Genomic DNA, 18,285 nt, shown 5'->3' with positions numbered 1-18,285 from the left:
TTAAGTAGATCAATTTAGTCTTTATATTATTAAGAAGAATCAAATAAGTCTAAATTTCAACGGGTTTAAAATTTACTATTTAAAAAATGTCATTTAATTTTTGGTTTTATAAATGGAATATTTTGTTTGGAGTTAAGCTGCAAATGAAAAATAATTTGTCTTTTTTTTTTAACGATAAATGTTAATTATGTTATAATTTGACCTTATTTGGTTCTTTTTAGTAAGTACATGGATTAAATTGATACCTTTAATCGTAAAGGTACTAATTTGATCCAATTGCTATAATAGAGGAACTTGACCGGTACTTTCACTTTATTTAAAGTTTTTTTTTAGAGGGACCATTTTGTTCAATATCAAAATTGAGAGGGACTAGAGAAACTTTTTAGCAAAAATTTAAAGCTTAATGATATCATAAATCATTGTATTATTTAAAAAAACCAATTAAATCCCTCATAATATTTTACACTTAATTATCACTTAATTAATATTAAATTTAATTATGTTAATCAGTTATTATTTTGAATAATGTTATTTTGCCTTAATTTAGTGCCAGCCCCTCCCAAAATGATTTTTTTTCATTTAGGCCCCTTTATAATTTATAAATTTTAAATTAGTAATGGTAATATTACACTTTGCCCTCAAAATGATAGAAATTTGATTTAATTATTTAAAAATATAAATATATAAGCTATTAAACTGGTGAAATTACATTTTTACAATCGTAAAAATATAAAATTTAATTCCGGCCTCTCCCTCCAAAAAAATTTTCTGGCTTCGCCTCTACCTTAATTACGTAAAATAAAACTATATTGTATGTTGAATATAATAAAAATACTTTAATTATCATTTGATTTTTTATATTATAATATTTGAGTTGATAATTTAATATTTTTTAAACTATATTTAAATATTTAAATAAAAAATATTATTTTATGTTAAATACAATATTTTAAAAATAAATATTAAATGTGAAAAAGAAACATTGAAACCCTAAAACTAAATCAACAAATAGAAAAACAACACACTTTGAACCCTAAATTATATAAAAAGAATGGTGGCTACAACCTACAACTCTAGTTTTCAAAGAGTTTTGGTAGATGTGATTTAGTGGTTAAAAATTAAGTAAACCAAAAAAATAAAAAATAAAATCTAATGTCAAGGCACAAGATTTGATTTTTCTTGAGAAAAAAAAATCCCACTCATTGTGAATAAAGATTTTATATTTTATCAGCATATGTATGATATATTGCATGTTTAAAGGAAAATGCATGCTCATTTTAGAGAAGATATTATTGAAAATAATAGTCATGAAATCGTAAAATAAAATAAAAAATGATACAAAAAAATGATAATACGTACTTTTATATTTAAAAGGTAAATGAATAATTAAAGAAATAAAACATGATTCTTTGATAAATTATTAAAGTTGAGGAGTACACCACCAACAATTATGTGATTTGTTGATAGAATCTTGAATTTTTTGATATTATGAATATCTATTTTATGGTCAATATTTAGAGTTTGTGATTACTCTTTCAACAATATTATCTCCAAGATTCAAATTTATAAATTTTCCATTAGAAAAAGCAAGTCTTTTATTGAACTTAGACTTTGTATCAAAGTTGGAATCAATCAATCATTGAAGATTTTGCTTAATTTTGGTGTTTTTTCTGGGTTTTCTGCATTAATTTCTACAATAAAAGACATTTAGTGCCTTCACCTACCCATATTGTCTCCATTCACTAACATCAGCATTACTATAACTAGACGTTTGATTTTAGTGAACGAAATGCCTAAGAAATTTCATGTTTGTTTCTAGATTTCACTAACATCAATTGGGAATCGTAAAAATAGGAATATCCATAAAATTGATATAATTAAATAATTTAATTACTATTTTATATTTTTTCATAATTAAATGACTATTAATATAATTTACTTTTGTTACCATAACTTTAATATTGTAAATTTTCTTCAAAAAGTTTTATTGGTTTATTATCTAGGCTCTATAGAGCTTTAAAGAATGAAAATATAGTTTTTTTAATATATTTTTATATATTCATAACCCATTTTCAGGGATAAAGTCAAGAACAGACAGAAGCCTAGACCCTTTTAATTAAATTAAAAAATTTGCACTTTTAGCTTCTTCTAAAATTAGTATTTCATTTTTTTAAGGGGAAATAAAATGAATTGATTTGAATTTTCACTCGAAAATTTTTAAATTTTATTTAAAATATTGAGTATCTAACTACTCATTAATAATTTAATTTATGCTTTTAAACTCGGTAAAATGAAATAAATATATTTTTGATACCTCTAAAAAAAATAATTATATTAAACTCTTTTAATACAAAATATTTAATTTTAACTCTCCAAGTGTTTGTCTATTTTTATTCAAAAACCCTAAACCCTTCAATTCTTTTTGAATTCACATTCTTTTAAATGCTATAATAATCATGACACTAATTAAGTTAAAGCTCAATTCGTTAATCCAAAATTTTAAGAAAAAATAATTATTGTGTTATATTTATAAATTGTTTGGCCAACAATTAAAACATAACAAATTATGAATGATATTGTACTATGAGTTAGGTTGCATTTTGCTCATTTTACTAAAAAATAGATAAATTAGTCTTTGTAAATTAGATTTAAGAGAAAATTAGTCACTCTGTTAATAAATTTAGCCATTATTGTTAATTAAAGTTGGTTCTTATAAGTCAGCACGAGGTATATGAGACAAGCCATATGTCACTAATTCTTTATTTTGTTAATTATATCAATTTTTAATAGTATAAATGGAAAAAAATTTAACAGAAAAAAATCAATTTACTCTTTGATCTCGCATATAAAAAAAACAAAATATAATCTAATTTTTAATACAGAAACTTTACGATAATTTTATAAAATAAAATGATACGTATGTGGAAAAATGAATCAAAAATTATTCAAATACCAAATAACATTACAAATATGATTATCACTATCATAGTAAAACAGTGGATCTCATCTCACATAACACCAAATAACAAAAAGTGCAAAATGGAATTAATAGCATAATCAGCACATCAAAACTAAGGCAATGGCCATGAAGAAGACAGGAGACAGAGTAGAAACAAGGGAAGAAGCTGAGTTGGTCCCAGGAGGAGGACTTGAAGTTCCAGGCGCGGTGGCGGTCGGAGTTCCAGGCGAGGTGGGCGTGGCAGCGGTCGGAGGCGTACTGGTGGTGGGGCTGGTAGCTACAGGCGTGGTGGTGGGACTCGGTCCAGGTGCGGGAACAGCAGCGGTACGGTTGTTCCCATTTCTTACTTCGACGTTGAGCTTTTGCCCGCCGGAACAGTGACCGGGGAAAGCACAAATGAAGTAAAAATCGCCGGTCCTGTTAAGAGTAATCCTTGCCGGTCCGGTGCTGACGGTTGATATAGTATTGGCAGTGTTGCACGCATCGTAAGCAGTTTCCGTCACCTCTGCAACATCATGTTGTCCGGTAGTGAAATTGAACACTGCAAAACCACACGCATAAAAATATCAAATTTCGAATCAACAAGCTCAATTGACAAAGATTTTAAAGCTCAAAAACTCACCAAGAACATCCCCAACAACGAAGATTTTGTTATCAGCCCAATCATCGTAGAAATCATTATTGGTAGGGACTTTCCAGCCAGTAGAGTCACCCACTGTATAAGTTGCACCATTTGTACTCTGCAACACATTGGCAGCTAGAACTACAAAAAGTGCAGCCATGGCCATGGTGATTTTCCCACTCATTGAAAATTTTCTGTGTTCTCACTTCTCAGTCGCTCCTCTCTTAGATCTGTGTCTCTAGTTTTCAAATGTAATGTGTAATTTGTATATCTTCATCTTCAACAATGGAACATATATATATATATAGAATAATGGAGCTGTGTGACTTTCTTGGAAGATGATGAAAAAAGCTCATGTTTATGGGTCAATTAATTAAAAGTCGTTTCCCATGTGTGAAGAGAGACCATAATTGAGTTATTTAGGGTCGTGAGTGGGGGCAGTTACTGAATGGCATCCACATATTGGCAAAAGTACACAGAAAATTCGTACAAATTTTAAAATTTCATAAATAGTAAAATAAATATAAAAAATATTTAATTATACGATCAAAATTATATTGAAATCATTAATAAATTTACTATTGTATATTTTAATCTGTTCAAAACGTAATTAAAGTAAGATTAAAACCTTAATATTAACATTACAAAGGGACTACAGCAGTAGGTACACCATCCTTTAATGCTTGGACTTTCAACACGGGAACCACCGATTGGAGTCTGTTCAACAATGGCCGCTTCCTATATATTTTCCTTATAGGCCCCCGGCAACCAGGAGTAAAGAAAGGTCAATGGTTTTTTTCAAGACAAGTGTTACATCCATACAAACTTTTTTAAACAATGTCTCATCAATTCCTTCGGAAAAGACATGGCTCTTTTTTTTCGTTATTGTCTAAATAGTGTTGTATGAATCAACAACCATTACAACAAAGTAAACCTATTTATGACTTGGTAGAAGTAAAAGAATTTAGATTAAAATATAGATTTGAAAAATAAATTTACGAGTCGGGTCTCGGGTAAGTTTTTTTTTACTTGAACTCAGCTTGACCTGAATTTGCTATTATTTCAGTATTAGGTTGCTATTATTTTGTTTTGTCAGACATAAGATAATATTGTCTGAATAATGTTTTCTCACTGTTTTACTACTATTTCACTATTATCTTATTATTATTTTGTTGTTATTGTTTGGATATTATATATATATTGTTTTATTGTTAATTTTGTTACTATTTTAGAGGTATTTACTTACTAAATGCATCTATCTTAGTGTTATTTAAGTCTATACATTTATTTTAAAATTTTTAATATATTATAATTTTTTAAAAAAATAATATAAAAAAATTAATACGGTGGGATTGGACTGAAACTAAAATTTAATATTTTTATTTGAATTGAATTTAATCAAAAATTTAAAATTATTTTTGGAACCGAAAGAAACCTAAAATTTTAATTGGAAACAACCTGCCATGGACGCCTCTAAAATCAAGCCCACCAAATTACTAGGAAATCTTAGGGAAATTAAAGTAACTCGTTGCCTTGTCACAACCCGACACCAACTTCTCACGATTGAATTTAGCTATAGCTGATTACATCAAGTCAGGTCAGATGGCATCTTTCCAATCAATTACTACTCTACTCTTGAATATATGTAATAGCGCATCAACGTGGTAGGATCCATATTAGATTACACACTTTATATAAATCCCCTCCTCCATTAGATTACACACTTTATATAAATCCCCTCCTCCATGAGCTAGAGGCTCCATCTGAACTATACTCGATTTCAAGCTTATTCAATCCACTTCCTTGTAGCTCTCGATATAATTATTGTGTGAATCACTTCAATAGAATTCGACCAAATAAATAAGTTGAACTAAATTTTGAGTGAATGATTCGAAACTAATTAAACCAGAATAAAAAATCGGTTGAATTAATTTTATATATATTTTTTAATTTTTTAATAATTTTTAATTATTCTATTGAACTAACTGAATTAAAAATCAATGGTTTAATAAATTCAACTACCAATCCAATTTTTAAAACATTATCATATCTTAAAACTCAAAATTTGTTTCAACAATATAATTAAAATGATAAGTATAATCGCAATTAGTAAATAACCTAAATCAAATTAGTACAATGCAAGAATGAATTGAAAACTAGCATATATCTAAATAGAGTCCACGTATGGTGGGACTTAAAAGTAGAATAAAATTTTAAAAAAAAATCGACACATTATTTACATAACGTTTGAATTTGAGATCTCAAATCTTATAAAGGTTCAAATGCTAAAATTTAGATGAATATTGTTTATGGCTATTTATATGACAATATTTATATTTGGATTTTTTTAGTGATTTTCATTTTAATTTTTTACATGAACTAGTTAATAATTGCAAGATACAGAGTATGAGTAAAAGTGATTGTAGAGGTGAACACTTTTTCAAGCATTGCTAAAAACAAAACAAAACAAAGGACAACAAATTGATTATACAATTCGGTTTTTTTATATTTATGAAGCCTAGCTCAATCAGGCCCGACCTTGGGGGTCGTCTAGAGGTGCAGCCGCATAGGGCCCAGGGCTGAAAGGGGTTCAAAATATTGTTTTTTAGTTTTTAAAGGGCCCAAAAAAATTTAGCTTTTAAGGGCCCAAAATTTTTTTATCAACTTTTAAGGGACTTAAAAAAATTTCCTCCAACTTTTAAAGAACCTAAAACCCCATATTATTATTTTGTTAAGGCCCCAAAAATGTCAAGAACGAGCCTGAGCTCAATGAGATGAATCCAATATCTTTGAAACAAATACAACTAATGAAGCTAGTTTTAACACATCCCCATGAAGAATTTTCACTATTGTATCTTAAAAATTTGACCTTTCATCACTAAATCCTCTCCATAAGAACTTTGTAAAACTAACAACAAAAGGTTTTAAATGCACTTACAAAATGATGTTCCTCTATGAACTGGAAGTGTTTTCTCTACATCATTCTAACTTACACAAGCCTCTAAATATATAAGAGTTCTGGTTGGCTAAGATAAAGATAAATAACAATCAAGACCCCACTAAAATAGACTCAAAAAAGGCTTTACAAGGATCCTCGTAGAGTCCAAAGTAAATCAAAGAGATCTTTAGGATAAGTCTTCAAATCAGTCTTGATTCAATCTCCATATTCCACGAGACTCGATTGTTTGATTTGACCCGATCTTTAAATATTTATTGCTCCACAAGATGAATCTTCAAATATGATCTAGCACACATCCAAAAAATCATTTAAGCCATTGTCCAACTAAATTAGTTTAACAAATTTCCAACTCCAAATAAGATAAATTATATTGCTGGTCCATTTGCTAACAAAAGTGGCCACTTCAATTGATACATTAACATCCACTTAAAAAAACACTTGCCTTAACAACAAAACCTCTCTATTAATGTTGAACAAGCCTTCCATATTTAGAGTATGAATCCATCTTCACAAGGTAAATTCATCTTAATCTGCCAAAATCTCATCAAATCAATTATCCTTAATAGAAAGATACAGAAGATCATAAAATCAGCTCAAATCTTCATTAATTACATATTTAATATATGGTAAGTAAAATACATAAGAATCCTTGGAAAATAATATTGTTTGATTCAATCTATTACCCAATGATAAACACGAACTACACAAGATCCTCAAAAAGATACAAGCACATTATCAAAATATTTTGATCAGATTAGTGATAGTGAAAGTGGATACTTCTATTGATACCAACCACATTATAAACTTAAGTTAGCAAAATTAATGCTCCATTTACTTAGAACACCAGCTCAATAAATATTTAACTATAATATAACATAAATATAAATACATAAGGAACCTTTGACCTTCAAATCAAATCACCAAAAGTTATAGAGAAAAAATTGAAGAACATTTAAAAGGGCCTCAAGGATATTTATGTTTTCTTAAAGATCAATCTTTAGAAAAAAAAATTGCAACATACCCACTTTTATTTTAAACATATTTTCTTCAGTTTATCATTGAAATTTAAATTTGGAACATTCAATTTTGTAGTAAACTCCAACATCATTAAACTAGAGTTGTAGTCAATTGTAAAACATAGTAATATTTAGTTGTTTTTAATATTCTTTTGGTGTTTAAGTTGTTTTTATTTTTTCATACCATTACATATTTCTTCGTTAAAATTAAATCACTTGAACAGTTAAATTTAAACATGTGGCACACATACCATATCTTATCTTATAATGTGAAACAACTTGATTGTTCACATAATCCAATTTTAATGAAGTTATAAAAATATACTAAAATGAGTATTAAAAGTTAAATTCGGGTATCAATTTAAACCAAATATATATAGATAGATATCAATTTAAACGTTAAAATTAAATTCATGTACATAAAAATATATATGTTCTTTGTCAAAATTAGGATATTTATTATTATTAGTAATGACTAATCTTTTTATTATGAAAATTCTTCAGTTGAATATGAAATATGTTCCATTTTTATGAACGAACTGTCATATTATTAAGAGAAGAGAAGAGAGGAGAGAAAGATAAAAAGATAATTCACCCATTTGAAATTGAACCAAGATTTATTCAAATAATAAATGTCACTACAAATATGATCATCATAATGGTTATAACGTAGAATCAGTATCAGCACAACAAAACTAAGGCAATGGACAAGTACAAGATAGGGTAGAGAGTAGCAACAAGGAGAGAAGCTGAGTTGGCCTCGGGAGGAGGACTTGAAGTTCCACGCCCGGTGGAGCTCGGAGTTCCAGGCGTGGCGGCGCTCGGAGGAGGAGGACTTGAAGTTCCAGGCGGGGTAGCGCTTGGAGGAGGAGGACTTGAAGTTCCACGCGGGGTGGCGCTCGGACGAGGAGGACTTGAAGTTCCATGCGGGGTGGGGCTCGGCGTGGCGGCGCTCGGAGGCTTACTATTGGGCATTGGTCCAGGTGCGGGAGCAGCAGCGTGGCGGTTCCCATTTCTGACTTCGACCCTGAGCTTTTGCCCGCCGGAACAGTGACCGGGGACAGCACAAATGAAGTAAAAATTGCCGGTCCTGTTAAGGGTAATCCTTGCCGGTCCGTCGCATATGATAGTTATAGTATCGGTGGTGTTGCACGCCTCGTAAGCAGCTTCGGTCACCACTGCAACATTATGCTTTCCAGTAGTAAAGTTGAAAACTGCAAAAAGAAAAGAAGAGCAACATTTACATATCAAATTTCAATTAAAATGTTTAGTCAACAAGCTCAGAAACTCACCAAGAGCATCCCCAACAACGAAGACTTTATCATCAGCCCAATCTTCGTAAAAATCAATATTGGTAGGGACTCGCCAGCCAGTGGAGCCACCCACCTTATAAGTTGCACCATACGTACTCTGCAACACATTTGCAGCCAAAACTACAAAAAATGCAGCCATGCTGATTTTCCCACCCATTTAAAAAAAAAAATTTGCTGTGTTCTCTGCTTACAGTCAGTCACCTCCTCTTTGATCTCTGTATCTACTTTTCAGCTGTAATCTGTAATCTGTTTATCATCGTCCTCAACAGAGAATTTATATAAGAGAATATATGGAGCTGTGTGACCACTTCGGAAGATGGTGAAAAAGCAAATGGGTCCAATTAATTGAAAGTCGTTTCCCATGTGTGAATAATGACGGTAAATTTTAATGTAAGGTGAAATGTGGTTGTTGCTTATCTTTCTTTTTATCACTAATCATTTATCTCTTAAGTGCACCTACGACAAGAGGATTCATCAATGTTGCTGATAATGGATATTCTAATTACAACCAAAAATAATAATGACTAATTTTTTTGAGTTATTTAGGATCGTCTGCGGATTGTGGGCAAGTTTAGTCTCTTTTCCAAATATTATTAGTAAGTTCAAATTGAGAATATTATTATTAATGAGGTGATAGAGATTTTTGTTTTACTGTTATTTATAGTCACAATCAAAATCTTGTTAAAGTTGAAGCATTAGGAATAGTTTGAATTCGAATCATAATTATACAAAAAGAATTACGTAGAAGTCAATAATAAATTTACATGTCGACTGCATTTTTTATTGTTGTTTCAAAACTAACATATCGTCACCTTTTTTGTTACAACAAATGTGTCTTTTATATCTTTTTACTTTATTCAAGATTCAAATTTAAGTTCTCCCACTGATAGTAAAAATCGATATAATGGCTAAAATTAAGTATGGTCTCTTCCGACCCTTAAATAGAAAGATTAAGACACTTGAACACGCTTAAACTTATATTTTTCTACACTGGTAACAATATCGATACCAATAAAATTAAAGTTAAAAATAAATTATATTAAATGAAAGTAAAATTTTTGAAATCCTTAATTTTAACATTTTAAAGGACTACAACAATACACACGCCATCCTTTAGTGCTTGGACATTCAACACCGGAATCTATTGGACTAATGTTCAACATTTTAAATCAATAATCAATGTTTATTACTATGCTCCCAAAAGATTATTTGGATTTGAATTATGGTTATATTAAAAAAATATATTTTAATTTTGATAAAAAATTTAATATTTAAAATTATTGAATATTTATGTTGGAAAAAATTTATTTAGTTTCAAAATTTTTATTTTAATATTTAAAAGATGAAATCTGAAAAAAAAAAGTGGAGTGAACAAATTAATATTAAAAAAAAGGGAAAATTATATTTAGTTTGAAATTTTAAAGTTAAAATCCAAAATAAAAAACGTGGGTGAAAAAATTAATGTTTAAAAGTTGAAATTTTAATATTTAAAAAAAACAGAAAAAAAACTACGTTTAGTTTCAAATTTTTTGTTTCATATTTGAAAGTTAAAATCCAGAAAAAACGTGGAATATTTAAAAGGTGAAAAAAAATGTGAAATAAAAAAAGTGGAGTGAAAAAATTAATAATTAAAAAAAGGGGAAAAATACGTTTAGTTTCAATTTTTTTTAATAAATGAAAGTTAAAATCCAAAAAAGAAACGTGGAATGTAAAAAAATGCGAAATTACTGTTTTAATATTTAATTTTAAAAATTATAAAAATTATTAAGGTATATTAGAAATCTAATCGCACGTGTATTTGTGTGAAAATCGTAAATTTAGAGCACAATTTTGTGTTTAAAAATAATGAAAGAGATGTTAAAATAAAAAAAATTAAATTATTTATCATGATGTTGTCATAAATCTTGAGTAGGTACATATGTCATTAGTTATTTACGATTTTGAAGTTAGTGTTTTAATATAGGCTTAAGTACTAAAAGAGCCCCTGAAAAATAATTAAAAAAATCAATTGAGCCCCTTGTCGAACAGTGTAGTTGATTGGATCTATAATCGAAAGCTAAAAATCAATTGACCCCTTCAAATATAGTTTTTTTTTCTTAAGTCATTAATAGAACATTAAATACCGATGTGTCAAACGATGTTGGCACTTTTCAACAATTTTAGAGGTTTTTTAGTACTTAAGCTTATATATAAAATATAAAGTATACAATAGAATATATTAAATTATAAATTAATATTTTAATATTATGGATATTATAAAATTAGAGTAAGCAAAAATATGTTGAATATAATTAAAAGGATTTTAATGTCCCCCCCCCCGATGCTTTGTACTTTCAACAATTGGACTATTTTCAACATTGCCCCCCCTTCCTATACATTTTTCCTTATAGCACCCCGACAACCACGTTTAAAGAAAGGTCAATTTTTGTAAAACAAAAATGTCATTTTTTTTAAAGAAAAGTTATAATTGTCACAGATACAAATTTCTTTAAAGACAATGACAACTCTATTCCATCTCAACTTCAACTAAACGATTTATTTAAAGAAGACATGACTTTTGGCTTCGTAAAATATAAAATGACATTGCCTAAACAAAATGTTGCTTGAACAAAGAACAATTACAACCGAGAACACCAAGTTACGAGAAAAATTTTAAGGAAACAAAAGTATTTAACATCTTGACACATCATGACACATGACTGAATTTGATTATGACTTGTCACGTCAAATTAGCTTGAATAGAATTTTTACTATTCACCATCCATCATGTGATTCTTATCAGACTCCACACTCTGCATAAACTCCCCTTCACCATGAGCAAAAACTCCATCAGAAAAATCTCCAACTTCAAGCCTCCAATCAACCCAATTCCCTATGCCTCTCGACATAGTTGTTGTGTAAACCACCTTTTATTCTAAATCTTAAATCTTGTTTTAATAATAAGTATAATTAAAATTATAACTATAATCATGGGTTAAATTAGGCATATATACTGATTTTGAAACATATTTGAGGGATTAGGCCGATTTTTGTGATATTACGAAAATAGCCCAATTTTGGAGAGAGAAGGCGAAAACGTGTCTAGCTAGATGCATTTTTATTGAAATTCAACAGCATGAGCTTCTCAGCCACCTTCTACCTTTTATGGACAAATGTTAGAGATTATGTGACCCAAATCTCATCACTTGTTGAAGAAATAAATACAATGGGAAAACAAGGAGAATAATGTTTTTCAACTGTTAAATAGATGTAGTTGAAACTCCTCTTGTATCATTCGTTTTTCAACATTAGTGAATTTCTCTTCCTCTGCACGTGGTTTTTTTTTCCCGAAAGGATTTCCACGTAAAATCTATATGTTCTTAATTTTCATTTTCCTATTGCTTTGCGATCGTTCTACCACCATTATCGACGTTTATTATAACAATAAATCATCTTCTTTGGTCAGATGGGTAAATGTTGGTTCTTTTATCCTTGAGTCTCAAGTTCTATTATTTTTATAAGCATATTAATGTATTTTACATTTTATTTTATTTCAAGCTTTTTTATTTTTAATTAATAAATATATTATTTTCAAGTTTTTATTTTTATTTTCAGTTCATCTTTTTAATGTATTACTCTTTTATTTATAAAATCAAATATTTATTGTAACTATCATTACTTTTAGTAAATATAAAATTTAATTATTTATACTAAATTGAAACCAAATTTATACTAGAGGCTTCTAGATATGACAGCTCATTTTAGGTTGGATCAATTTATTTAATTTTGTTGTTTTTCTTTATTTTCTGGAGGATTTTGTTTAAGCCCAATAGGCTGGACTGGGCTCTGTTTTTGGGTGTTATTTCAATCCAGCTTAATATTTCTGTAACACCCCAAACCCTACCTAGACGTTATAGCCAAATCTGGTGACGTCACAAGGAATGGGTTTTGAAAACAGTATTGATTTGATAAATCGTTTAATTTTGATACATTGTGATTGTCATGGTTATACATAAAACGTTTATCTAATTAATTTGTTTACCAAACACTTACTACAGCGGAAGTTTAATAAATGTGATAATTTTAGAAACTCGATTTGTTGTTTTAGAAAAAAAAAGTCCATAAAAACCGTCGATTTCATAAAATAATTTATCAATGCACGTAAACTATTAACAGTTAAAAACCATAAAGTCCAGAGAGCCCCGGAAATTACAAACTCTCAAAATAAAACTAAAAATTGTAAATAAAACCATATATTAATAATTTTAAATAGTTTTCGGTCGAATGGTCACCGCTGAGTCTCCGCCGTACCGATCCGCCTAAGTCTGTGGATTACCTGAACAGAACAGACAAATGGATATGAGTTTTCGTAAACTTAGTGTGTAACCCAACAGAAATAATCATGCAAACATACAGATACAGAGTCAGGCTCATGGCCTTTTCAGATACAGTACATAGAATCAGATATATAGATCAGAAACACAGAATCCTATCCCCATCCTCTACACACTAACTCCGACCATCCTATCACACCATGTGAGGTTATAAACACCTACACATCCCTACATGCCATATCATGCCATTACAACACATGTGAGAAAATGTGCAGCCAAACTGCTAGAATATAGGCAATGATCGCTGTACAGAATACTTCCTCTTCATATACAAATCCCACCCCACAATCATATACAGAAACAGATACAGAATAACATACTAGTCATGCTCAACATGCTAACGTACAGATATAAGAATAATCAGACATGCATAGCATTATCTTACTCAAAATAGAATAGTAAATTATCAGATCTACAGTTTTAGGGTTTGGTTAACCCTCAATGACCCTACGGTAGGCCCACAGTTGATTAGAACGACCTGTGCGACCCTAGAGGAAATTTCAAAAATATGGGCCCATATGCCCGTGTGGCCCCACACAACCTGGCCCAAAATTCACATGCCCGTGTGGCACACACGGCCACACTCAAGCCACCACACGGCCGTGTGTTGCACACGACCATGCCTTCGTTGACCACAGGGCCGTGGCTCGCACACGGCCATCCACATGGCCGGCCACACGCCAGTGTGGCATCGACAGTAGCCTTTTTTGGCTTTCGTCGAAACTCAATTTTTTGCGTTTTGGGAACACACCTATTACCGATTTGAGGCGAAAACTATCCCAAATCTTCCAAGACCTAAAATAGAGCACCCCAACAAGGATTTAGCAGATTGGTTATCAATTTCGACACAAGAATTGACAAGAACTCGACTTACCACTGATGACAAATCGCCTCTAATGCGAACTAAACTGTAGTAGTGTAAGTCCCAACTCCACAATTTGCTCCTAAACACAAATTACCAGCAATCAATCACTACCGATTGACATTGTTAAAACCCCAACCAAAAGTTAACTGGAAGCCAAACATACTCGCCAACCGAAAGAATCATAAAACCTAGTAGCGACGATAGACTGAAAGTTTTCCACAGAAATTAGAGAAAACAATGAAAATTAAAGGTGGGAGGTAAAAAGAGAAAGAAAGTGAAAGAAAAGAAATTTGGGGAAAAAGAAAAACTGGAGAAGAGAATCCACGTCAGAATTTTTTTGGAAGAAAGAGAAACAATTTTTTGAAAATAAAAATAAAATAAAATATTTTGATAACTCCCCCCTCAAATCCCACAATATCTCAACCACCTCAGAATTTAAACACACCCGAAACTCTTTTAGACAACTGAGCAAAAATATAACATCCATACTCATGCAAAAATTTGAACTCAGGACCTCTAATACATTACTTCTCTTACCACTCAAACTAGCAAACTCATTTTGACATAAACTTACAAATAATTTAATATAAGTCCACTGGATAAAGATAAGGCTTGATTCCAAAAATCACAAAATTTAAAAAAGGTGAAACTTGAACCCAAGACCTCTCACACATACCCGAAATATTTAACCATTAAAGCAGACACACATTTATATTAAATTTAACAGAAAGAGAAATAAATTATTCAGGGCGTTACAATTTCAAAAAATATATATTTATTAATAAAAAGGGTGGGTTGTAGAGGCGAATTCAGGGAGTTGGCAAGGCTTAATCAGAAATTTCGTTTTAAGTCTCTTTGGTTTTTAAAATTTTTATTTTGATATTATAGTTAGTATTTTAGAAAGGAACAAATTTGTGTTTGCCTCAAAAGTTTTTTTTATAAATTTAATTCCTTTAATAGAATTTATATTTTTTATGATAAATTTAATAACATTTTTAGTTGAATTTGGTAAATTAATTCAAATTAGTATCTAAATATTAATTCGTAAAAATAAATTTTAATAATTGCAATATCTAAGTATAAATGGTATCTAAGTATTAATTAATAATTATAATATTTAATACAAATTGATTATTTAATTTAATTTTGTTTTCTCTAAATTTTGGTAATCAAGATTATCTTGAATTTAAAAATACATTGTTAAAAGTAGGTCCTATCCAAGCCTACTTTGAACATGTATATTTTATAAAAATATCTCGGCCCCGTCTTATCAACAATTTCGACTTTGCCCTAGTGTGTTTACTCATTTTCCAGCTAAGATAGTGTTCGCTTAACTTAGGGTACCAACTCAATCAAAAATATATATATATAGACTAGATTATGTCACATCATATGTGATTAATGCATTAAATTGAATGATGTAGATCAATTAGATTTAGACATGTGGAATACATGACACATCATCAGTTGAGGTACTTTTCATGTGTAATATTTGAATGATTCACATAATTGAATTTTAACAAAATTAGAAAAAAAAATGGACTAAAATATATGATGGAAGTTGAATTTGGATACTAATTTGAAAAAAAAATAGTATCAATTTAAATATTGAAACTAAATATAAAAATATATATTTAATCTTTTATAAATATAAAATTTAAAATAAAGTCATGTACTTCTATAGAATTTAAGATTTAGCCATTGTACTTTAAAAGTTAAAAATTTAATCTTTTTAACTTTTTTTTTAATTTAAAAATTTTAGTCCAATTATTATTATCGTGGGTAGTTTCCATTAAAAATTCATCTACTTAACGTATTTATTTTCTACCAATCATATACTGCGTCACATGAGGACAACTTAATCAACATGTCAAAATAATAAAATTTCACTGAAAATTCTTATACTTTTAATGATCAGACTAAGAATTTTTTTTTATTTGTATCTACTTTTCAGCAATAATTATTTTTATTTTCCCAAATCAGATGAATTAATAATAAAAAATTTATTTAATGCATTGCCAGTAAAATTAAAAACTTCAAAAGCAACCGTGAAATGTTGCCATGTATAAATATTTAAAAAAAAACAAATACGTATCATATACTAAACTCTACTAAAATATAGTAAGCCTTAATAATAGGCGTAGGGTAGTAATTGTTAGAGGTAACTTTGTGGGAAGTCGTTGGAGCCGGTTGTAGGTGAATTAACTATAAATCCAAGTGTGAATAATCACTGCATTGTTTTATTGATTTACCTTAAACTTAATAATAATAATAATAATTAATATCATATATAAATTTAATAATAAATAATATTTAATTAAAATCTAACTTAAAATTACATATGTTACATATATAAAAATACATAATGAGATTTTGGAGTTAAAAAGGATAAATAAAATTAAGCATTATTTAAATAAATACTTATATTTATATTATTTTAATATTCTTATTTATTATTATAAAATATTTATAAATTATAATATATATTTGTTACTAAAATATTCATATAAATATTTTTCAATAAAAATATTATTTGAAATTTAAAAATATTATTAATGTTAAATTTATTATTAAAATAAAATTATAATATTAAATAATTTATTAAAATAATAGATAATATTAATTATATTATTAAGTGTAAATAATTAAATATGTATTTTCAATAATGTTTTATATCAATATGTAAAAATTAAATTAAATTTATTATTAATACAATAATATTATATTTGAGTCAATTTAAATTTTATATAAAATTCAAGTTAGTTATAAAAAAGTTGGGAGATTCAAATATTCAAAAATTCAATTTATTTTGTATTCTCCTATAAAGTATTTTTATAATTAAATTAAATTTTATGAAACAAACATAAAAAAAAATATAGAAAAGTTTATAAATTATTTTTGGTAAAACAAAGACAGTAAATAGGGGCGTATCTAAGGGGAGAGGTTAGCAGGCCCGATCCCCCTAAAATAGAAAATTTTTTATTTTGGTCTTTTAAAATTTTTAAAATTTTAAATTAATAAAAATAAAATTATATTTTAGGTCATTTAAAAATGATAAAATTTTAATTTAATCATTTAAAAATTATAAAAATATAAACTATTCAAAAGTTAAAATTATAAAAATTCTACTTTTGTTACTATTTCTTTTTAATACTAAAGAATATATATTTATATATTATAATTAAATTTAAATAGAACGTATATTTATTATTATATAACAATTTCAACGAAAATCACATATAAAATCAATAATGATTTTATTAAAATTTGATCTGTTTGATTTTAATGTTCAATTTAGTATTTAAAATTTTACTTTTTGAAACACATGTGTTAAACATTTATTGGGCAGCACAATATTACTTATTTTGAGTATCAAAATCGAACAATAAAGCCCAAATTTATACTAAATTGAGACAAAAAAAAACTTATGTATTAAATTAATCATTGAAGACAAATTTAAGTACGAATTAAATTTTTTAATATTATATTATTTTAATATATTTTTTTCATTTTTTAAGAAATATAACGAAAGAACAAATAAAATTTGTAAATAGCTGGAAATTAGTCCCCCAAAAAACAACTATTTGTAGAAAGGACCATATTATCCCATCCCATGAAAAACATTTGTTTTTCCCCTATGTCGTATAGCAATAAAGTTTTATAAAAAGAAAATGTGGAACAAAATTAAGGGTGAGTTTGGATGGGCGGTGCGTTTACCTGCGGTTAGTGTAAAAACAGCGGTGGCGGTAAGATTAGATACTGTAGCGATACTATAGCGTGAGACAAAAAGTAAGCTAAACGCACCGCACCGCACCCAATCGCCCATCCAAACCCACACTAAATTCCGTTTCAGATTACGGTGTACTAAAATTCACCGACATTGAAATTATTATTATATTCCATAAATATCATTCACAATAAAAAATTACACCTTTTAATATTTTAATAAAAGCAACCCATAAATAAATATGTTCATATTTAAATATAAATGATTTTTAATTGAGTTTGAATATAAAAATTAATAATTTAATTTAATTTAAATTTTAATTCAAGTAGTTGAATTAAATTTTGAACAGATCTATATTCACTAAATTTTGAATAGGTTCCCATTTTAATTAATTATTGAATTTCTTTTTTAATATTTTGAACTATGGATAAAATCCATCTAACTATTAATA

At 28.3% G+C, this 18,285-nt stretch overlaps 2 protein-coding genes across 2 annotated transcripts; both read right to left on the bottom strand.

The window, feature by feature from the left end:
- Positions 1-2,922: 2,922 nt before the first annotated feature.
- LOC121212582 (cucumber peeling cupredoxin) lies at positions 2,923-4,010 on the bottom strand. Its single transcript, XM_041085667.1, has 2 exons — positions 3,582-4,010; positions 2,923-3,500 (listed from the first exon to the last, which is right to left on the bottom strand). Exons 1-2 carry the CDS (start codon positions 3,763-3,765, stop codon positions 3,058-3,060), a joined length of 627 nt encoding a protein of 208 aa, XP_040941601.1. The 5' UTR covers positions 3,766-4,010; the 3' UTR covers positions 2,923-3,057.
- Positions 4,011-8,154: 4,144 nt separating this feature from the next.
- Positions 8,155-9,261, bottom strand: LOC121212581 (cucumber peeling cupredoxin). The gene is made up of 2 exons (XM_041085666.1): positions 8,849-9,261; positions 8,155-8,770 (listed from the first exon to the last, which is right to left on the bottom strand). The coding sequence occupies exons 1-2, from the start codon at positions 9,024-9,026 to the stop codon at positions 8,238-8,240; spliced, it is 711 nt and encodes a 236-aa protein (XP_040941600.1). The 5' UTR covers positions 9,027-9,261; the 3' UTR covers positions 8,155-8,237.
- Between the last annotated feature and the right edge of the window lie 9,024 nt (positions 9,262-18,285).

This window comes from Gossypium hirsutum, chromosome A13, assembly GCF_007990345.1.
Source record: "Gossypium hirsutum isolate 1008001.06 chromosome A13, Gossypium_hirsutum_v2.1, whole genome shotgun sequence".
In the NCBI taxonomy this organism is placed as follows: Eukaryota; Viridiplantae; Streptophyta; class Magnoliopsida; order Malvales; family Malvaceae; genus Gossypium; species Gossypium hirsutum.
The sequence above is the reverse complement of the archived record's forward strand: the minus strand, read 5'-3'. Positions and strand labels throughout refer to the sequence as shown.